The 8,211-nt window shown below is 44.2% G+C and overlaps 1 protein-coding gene across 1 annotated transcript in view; it reads left to right on the forward strand.

Annotated features, from left to right (window-relative positions):
* T265_08530 (hypothetical protein) overlaps positions 1-8,211 on the forward strand; it is a gene marked incomplete at both ends in the record, with an annotated part of 37,908 nt that overhangs the window by 11,953 nt on the left and 17,744 nt on the right. Inside the window, one exon of the mRNA XM_009174359.1 lies at positions 4,939-5,172. Coding sequence (XP_009172623.1) covers positions 4,939-5,172 — 234 coding nt within the window. The remainder of the gene's footprint in view (positions 1-4,938; positions 5,173-8,211) is intronic.

Below are 8,211 nucleotides of genomic sequence, written 5' to 3' on the forward strand. Positions count from 1 at the left end.
ACACTCCTGTCGCAGAGGACAGTACGACTTTACCCCCGGACCGCCTCGTAGCACGACTACTCGTAGTACGGGGTCTCGCTGCTCTTGGTCTGGCTGCTCCCCTTTGGCCTTCCTGGCGTGGTTGCACCTTGTGGATTGAAGGTCCAGCCAGTGTAGCCCGCGCGGTCGCTGCAGCACTCAAGCCCGACCACCACGTCAAGGTGGCAGCTTTAGGTCGGGACATCGTGCTTCCTTCGGATGGTGTCACAGCTAGGCGCCTAAAGAGCGTTACAACCGGACGGTTATTTTTCCTCGATTATCTTTCATCGCTTCTATCACACTGTTGCCACCGAGTACGTACCAGTTACCCAGACAGCCATTTTCAAGCTCACCTTTTTGGCGAACACGTTTGACACAGTAAAACCAAGCTTCATATCTGCACTACAACACACTAAACTCGGCCTTTCTGCAAAAGGCAACTAGCATGTTACCACTGCAGCTGTTTGAGATCACAGTACGCTGCCCTGGGCTTGGCGATACAAGCGGGATCGCTTTCCCAGTACATCCATCAGCGGTCGTGCCACGTTATAGGTAGATGAGGCTTCTGGCAACTACTCATTTGTCACCTAAGGTGGGAGTGGGTCCGACCTGCGGATCCTGCAATAGAACACAGCATTTCAAAGGGATAAGGTGCACTGTATGTTGTTCCGCTCCAGCTGTTAAGCGATCCAGAACAGTTTGCATTTCTAGGATTGTATTATCGGTTAAAACGGTAAAATCCGAGTTAGTGGCGTTCCAGATGCAAAGTAATCCCACACCCTCGTCAGCCTGACCTGAAGAAACGTAGACGATATCGTCGATCATAATTGAGAAGGAGTACCTACACAGTAAAGCCCTGCCCCAAGCCGGTGGATACGGTAAAAGAATGAGATCTGATGGTAAACTGCTTTTAGAATCCATATGTCTCGGGCGATTCGTTCCCTAAAGGCTTGCTTGCAGCGTTTCCCCCCGCGAGTTAGCCCTTGTATGGTTTTCCGTTCCCGCTTACTGAAAAGTTGTAATGGAAAACGTAACAATTGTTCATTCCGGCTTTTTGCTTACCTGCCCTTTTGGTCCGTTCTCCTGTTCTATCCAACATAGATCTGTTGGGTCAGATGCGAAGAACGCGCTTACGTAATCTGAGTGCACTTTCGTATGCGGATAGCTTAGTGTGTGATAACCGGTACCGGGAACCACTATCTGGAAGTGTGGATACACCTTAGGTTCCAGAGGATCGGGGTATGCTGACTTTCTACCATTAAGCGAGAAAGTTGAGAATACGACACGGTTTTTTCGGATACCCTCGGGTGTGCACACGCATTCGAGTGAGAAATTCAAACACTGCTTGGTCGGTTGACCAAACATAAGGTTCTTAAGATAGCTATTTTACTATTCTTGGAATGATCTGGACTTTTGACAGACCAAAACTACAAATGTGGGGACAGCGCGAAACCACGTGAACAGCTTTCTCCTATTTCGTTGGAAAATACGACTTTTGCGTTATCAATCCAACAACACGATCAATTAAGCACGTAACATTGTTGTGTTAGAGCTAGCCCTGTGTACTAGGTAGTACTATCCGTGTTAATTTGACAATATTGGAGTGCCAGATTTCGAGGGGGTGGAGGTATAACGAGAGATGAGCGTGCCATATAAATAATGGTGGCTTGAGTAGGATCTACCATACGATTGTCTCGGACTACTTACTGCTATAACAGTGTTTACGAGTCCTTGTTTGTGGTAAAATTCCAATGGTCCTTGCATTTGCTTCCTGTAAGTGACTGAAAAGGCACTTATCAATACTGGTAGCATCTCGCACACTCGTTTGCGGAAGTCTGTTCCAGGAGAGATTTGATGAATAATAGAATATTGAGGAGATTGTAATACGCTTGCTTAACTCAGTGAACAACTTGAGGATGTTATATCGCGCCGCTGGAATTAAAATATGGGACGTTTTTTTCGTCCGCCGTATCCAAGTGGTTCAGCTGAAGTCATCACTTGTCGGCGTTCCTGTTCAATTTTGTAATGTGTAGGGTAAGTCAGCTATAGCAACTTTGTTGTACGGCAGCGAAGCATCGATGTTGAACTGATTTCATGCTGTCGATGATGATGTAGCAACTTTAACCAGCATACCTTGGTGTGCAGCTTCCACCTGCTGAGCTGAGTAGACTGAATTGACCAAAATACAGCGAAGCAGTTGAACTGATTTCATGCTGTCGATGATGATGTAGCAACTTTAACCAGCATACCTTGGTGTGCAGCTTCCACCTGCTGAGCTGAGTAGACTGAATTGACCAAAATAATATCGTAATCAATAAATTTCGAGAACAACAAGAATTATTCTGTCGATTGGCGATGGAGAGTTTGCAACCAAGGTCTTCCACCAAACCAAATAGGAGCCACCATCTATACAACGTGAGCCAGCAACGTTATTAACAGTTGTTCATTCCTCAGGGCTTCCTCATTGCTGGTAGTGAGGAGACGATGATTTCTTCACTTCTAAGATTGCAAATGGCTTTGTCAATCCTTAAAATACATGGTTTACCGAATTTCCGTTGTGGCTGTTACACCAGTAAATTGACTGTGACCGAAGCGCATTGGCGTGGGCACCGGGTTTCCGTGGAAAACGAAATTTAGGCTTGAGATCTCGTCAAATAACAACAATGTGTTAGGTCCTGGTGGTTTTCTTCACATACTTTCCAAGGGGGATGATAACGATTTCATCACCGATTCTTCCCATACTAATGTATGGCCGAGTTGGCATGGAAAATGTGGACCATATATTAACGATGAAGATGAGATGCATCGTTTAGCTTTTGAAGGTCAGTTGCTGGATACTCGGTAGTAAACCAAGTTTGCAAACCTTTCCTCTCTCAGAAGCTATCCTCTTCGACATAAAACGGTTATTCCGCACTGTTGACGGCATCCTTGGGCCTTGCAGAATTCCATCCATTGACTTGCCATCAGACCTGCTTATGGTTATTGAATGGGCTTTAGTACGGCGACCGTGGTCACCAGTCTGTTTTGGCGAACGTTGTTTTCTTCGCATTAAATAATGACATCTTTTCTGTGTTCGTGATGAGCACACTTTCGTATTATACTCAGGTTGTATCCGAAGCCAGTCACAGCAGGGGAGTAAGTGGCACCTTTGGAATAGGTCACTCTAGATGGGCAGTCTCCACTGAGTTAGCTGTTTAGATGCACACATGATAGGGATTATAGTGGGAAGAGTAAAAAAATCTGGAGGGAACGATTTTTCGTAGTGTTCTGATATCATGTGATCAAGGCCTTCTCCTTAGCATCTGTTAGGTGGTTCTCGTTCTGGTTTGATGGTCCATTTTCTATTACACCTTGGCTGGGGAGCTGGATTGCAGTGTTCTATGGAGAGGACCCATATTTTTGGCGAGGATGCTGTGGTCTTCCGAGACGTGGAACCTTGGAATATACACAAAATCACTTGCTGTGATACAGCTATCCAAGTCTGTAGTCATTGAGACGGTAAGGGAATGGGCTTATTCAGCGAGCTCACACTGGATTACTGGGAGTAATGCACATGTTTGCGATTATGTTCGAGTAACGTTTGCTCTAGAAGAGAGATTTTGATTTGAACGGAACAGCATACTTCAAAGGGTGGTGGCGCCACCAGCTGAAATTCACAATTCAGCTGAACGGTCAACGTGAGACAACGTTTGCAATGATTCACTTGCATTACAACGCAACGCAAGCGAAAGTAATCCTTAGAAATCTTGGTTCAGTTGCCATAATTTTGATAGGATTTCATTAAAGCAGGGTATTAAAAGGTTATCCCAAGTTTGTCTTTGGCTGTCGAATGAGCTACAAAGTAGTGCGCTGCTGGTGGTAAACAATCTCATTTAATGCCAGTAAAGTGTACAGCTACGTGAGACATACACTGCCACATTCTTTGTTGGTTTGAGGTTAACGTTGCTCAAAATGTAATGGGCGACTACACAACCAGGAAAGCATGTAGCTTTCTCGTATTTTTAATGTAGTTTGGAGTACCTTTTTTAAACATAATTAGCCTACCATTTCGGAATCGTCTACCGAAAAATACTGCTATATGAATGGAGTTCGTTGACAGTAGACAGACTCTTCTGAATATAACGGTGGAACCCGCGCCGTATCAAAATTATACTTCAGGTCTACCGTTTAGCCAGTCGTGTTTTTGTTTTCTGTCATGTTTCACGAGGACAAGGTCTCCCATCGACGCAACGCGACAAAAAGTCATGCAACCGCAGTTATATGGTGCACACCTGGCCTTATGATGAAATTAAGTAAACATGACTCAGTTCGAAAAGGCATTTGAATAATCCTTCAAAATGAAATTCCAACAATGAAGAATTGCTTTTTTTTAACGTTTCATGAAACTTCTGGGTCCTGGGATTGCACACGACGGGACTTTTGATGGAGTGTGGTAGAGGTGGCTCAGTTGGCCACTGGAGGGGGCGAGAGCGTTCAGTGATTAGAGCCAATTTACCGAACCCTGCATCTCGACTTCTCCTGTCTAGGCTTGGGTAACCTGGTAGTGTCCCAATTCTCGTGCTTCCCTCGGGTGGCATGGCAACTAAGCACAGAAAGGGTGCTACAGCGGAACGATTTTTTGGCCACTGAACTATCTTTTCAAATCCTGTTTTAAATCACTGAATTATGAGGCGTCTCTGGAGATTATTTTTGTTACTGGTGGCCTGGAGTCCATATTTCGCGATCGAAATGCTATTGTCAAATATGTTTGGTACTTTTGGATCATATCCTAGCTTTGAACAACTGTGTCTTTATTGAGAAAATGCAAATTTCCGGCTTAGGTTCCTTCATAGTAGCATAGAAAAACGCGCCACTCCAATTTGTTGACGCTCTCTCGTTCATCACCCATTTTCTTTAATTCTCGTTGTTTCTGACATACAGCATCCTGGCGGAAGTACGGTTCTCGAGGAACAAAGCGGAGGTTACGCTACCGAACCATTCGAGGATGTTGGTCACTCAGAAGATGCCCGGGAAATGATGCAGCAGTATTATATTGGTGATATTGCTGTGGTATGTCAGTCTCTATTTTATGGAAAACTCATATGTACTACAGAAAGACAAGGAAAACCGGCTAAAATTTACCTCACCCTTTACAATGAAATCCAAAAATGCCAGGTAAGTGCAATTTTTTCCGTTAACTTTGGTGGAAGCCTAGTTGCGATATGGCGATTAATACTTTCATGTAGTGTGAAAGCCGCAGACCTAATCTTCTCAACTCCTCTATGGGGATACCTAGTCGCATTCCCTTTCGAAGTGTGCAAAATTGTTTGTTCACCTAATTCACGTCATTCACCGAACGCCTCCGTTGCTCTAGGGTTGAATGATGTGTTGTTTGTGATGGACTATCACTTGGCCTTTTCCTTTATACTTTGTCGTTAATTGCCGGGGTTATCTTCAAACAATATTTTGTGGTTGCTTGACGCTGAAGCACTGGTGTTCAATAGTGGTGCTGTTTGTGGTCGCTGATTTTGTCGACGACAATAATGATATACCTATGTGTGCCTGTGAACAGTGAACCATAAACTCGACCGTTTAGGTTATTTACTGACGACGAACGAAATGAAATCCTGTCGAAGAGTTGACTGGAGATACTGGAGCTCGAGCACTCCACGTCCATCATGCTCCCATTCAGCTCGCGTTAGTATATTTACATTGTCGTAGCCCCTCGTTGGGCATTACCGTGGTCTATAAAATTAACGGATCTTTTTCGGCTTTTGCAGAAGCCATACTAGTACTCCTAAAAACAGGCCGTCCAAGCGTTATACGGTCTGCAGCAGTACCTTCTTTAAATGGCTACTCTGGAAGTAATAAAACAGCTGGAGATCCACTGATGATCATGCGGGTGACCTGAGTCATCCAACTTTTTCGATCGATCAAGTGAATTTTCCGTACGTCTTAATTACTGCAACTACGGAAGGAAACTGCATACAACTGTATACAATGGTTATGTTGTCCCTCATTCGAAATTTTAATTTGGGCTTCTTCTGTACGAATATCCACGCCTCTCGCACCACATCAACACAACCCAGCCTCTGGCCGTTTGTGTGAAGACGACTCGTTAAACATTTACTCCAACTTATTCAGCTCCTTCAGACTGTTATTAAAGTACATTCTATCGATAGCTTTTCAGTTTTTGAGGTCCAGTGTTTTTGATGCACCCTTTCTCGTAAATTGGGCGTTGTCAAGCCTCTCTCATTCCATGGGTGGTACAGCCTTTTGTCGTTAGTGGTTTGGTCAAATTATTCACCATTGTTTTTCCTTTCCTGAGCTAGCACACGAATATACGATGCAGGTCGACTCAGATTTGCACATGTACAGATGTCCTAAAATCTGACAAATATTTGTCGATTTTGTTCCCGTCCTTAGTTATTGGTGCGTCTGTGGTTTCGTGACTCCTAATTTTGATACTTGTATTTGGCAATAGATGCTCATAAAACAATGTATTTGAATGGCCAGAAAAATAGAATAATCTGGTCTAGCAACATGTGAGATTTTTCTAACTGCCTTTGATCCTCGTCCACCATCGTCAACTTTGCAGTGGAAAGATTGAAAAATATCATCGGAGTGAATTGGACTTCTTGCATTCCTGGAAGAGTGATATAAAACTTCTCGGATTGATCAAATGTTCGTTGACTGCTTTCAATCGATGGCCCTCTTCTACAGATTTGGAATTTGGTACGACTAGAGTCCTAGGCCCCATCCCATTTCTTTCCAAGGTTTTTGTTTGCAGAAAAATAGAATCGAGCGGATTGCCTAACTCCGATTTCGCGTGACCCTTCGTGCAATCAATCAGCCACGGACTTCCGGTCAGTAAATTCGCGGTCTAACCACCGAGCCATTCCCGCCCCCAATAAGTTGTTAGAAAACCAGGTTGAGTGTCTATCCGACAGGTGATTTGCTTTGAGTTTTCGTAACTAATCGCTTGCCGGAAAGATGCATTTCCGATGACGGAAGACGAGATGTGTGTGAATTTTGTGCACACGTGGGTGCTTACCCTACTAAGGAACTACAACTATTGGATTTGTGTTCATAGGATCATTCGAGCTAGCTTTGGCCGATGGCATCCTATTTTTTGGCGTCAGTATCCCGTGGTCTGTGAACCAACTGAACACCTTATTCCAGACAGTACTTTCGAGAACATAAGATCTTTGCTTATTCTCGTCTCGAGTGTTTCTGTTTTCTGCTTGACCTTTACCGATCTGGCAGGTTTACACATACAGGTGGCATAGACTAAGGAAGTTGGACGACTCGAATGCACTTGACATATGAGGCGAGCGTGTTACCACTACTCCACTAACACACGCTGGACGCATCTGATTATTCACGTCTGAATAGGCTAACGTGTTCACGCTTGAGCTGTGTTTGGTTCGCCCAACTCATCGAACGACGACCCTGTAGCTGTCCCAGTTGTGACAATCGTTTGACCCACCAGTCAGGGCTCCCCAGTTAGGTGGCGATACAAACGCTTGGAACCAACTGGACAACTTTTTTGCTTTTTGCTAAGTATGTCGTGCAAAACTATGTGTGGACTGTGTCAATGACCGAATATCTCTGAAGACAGTCGAGTCTAAACATTTTGTTGTAGATCTGGGTTTCGTTTTGTACCATTGGAAACCACAGATCCATAACCGAGTTCGTCGAATAGAAAGTGCGTTAGCGTACTCAATATTTGTTTCACCTCGAATTTTTCTACCCCATCCCCTTATTAGTACTTAGGTTAGCCTGACTTTAGCCGGCAGGTATTGAATCGATGTTGTTCGGTGGTGTTTGAGCGCATTATTGTCTAATGTACCGTCTGTTTTGTGCACGTGGATAGCTTTTTGGATGTGAGGTCTAGTTGTGGCGAAAAAAGTATGAAAGAAAATCTTGCCGTTGCGCAAGTTGCACCGCCGTTCTGAACACATGTTCGTACTGCGTAACCTCTTTTTGTATTATACGTGTTTTACCGGTGACTCATTGACAGTGCCTGTTCTCAAGGACGTTATATCAGGGGGCTAGGCTTTCGTAAAACTCTGACACGTATGTTACTGGTGCAAAACCAGTCTTCAAGACTACACCAATATACACTGCACGCATAAGGAAACGAAGGCTTCCGTTGTTTTTTTATCCATGCGTCTGAACGGCTGTTTTAAAGGAAGTAGTACTGGAGTGTTT

Source organism: Opisthorchis viverrini (genome assembly GCF_000715545.1).
Source record: "Opisthorchis viverrini unplaced genomic scaffold opera_v5_223, whole genome shotgun sequence".
Taxonomy (NCBI): Eukaryota; Metazoa; Platyhelminthes; class Trematoda; order Opisthorchiida; family Opisthorchiidae; genus Opisthorchis; species Opisthorchis viverrini.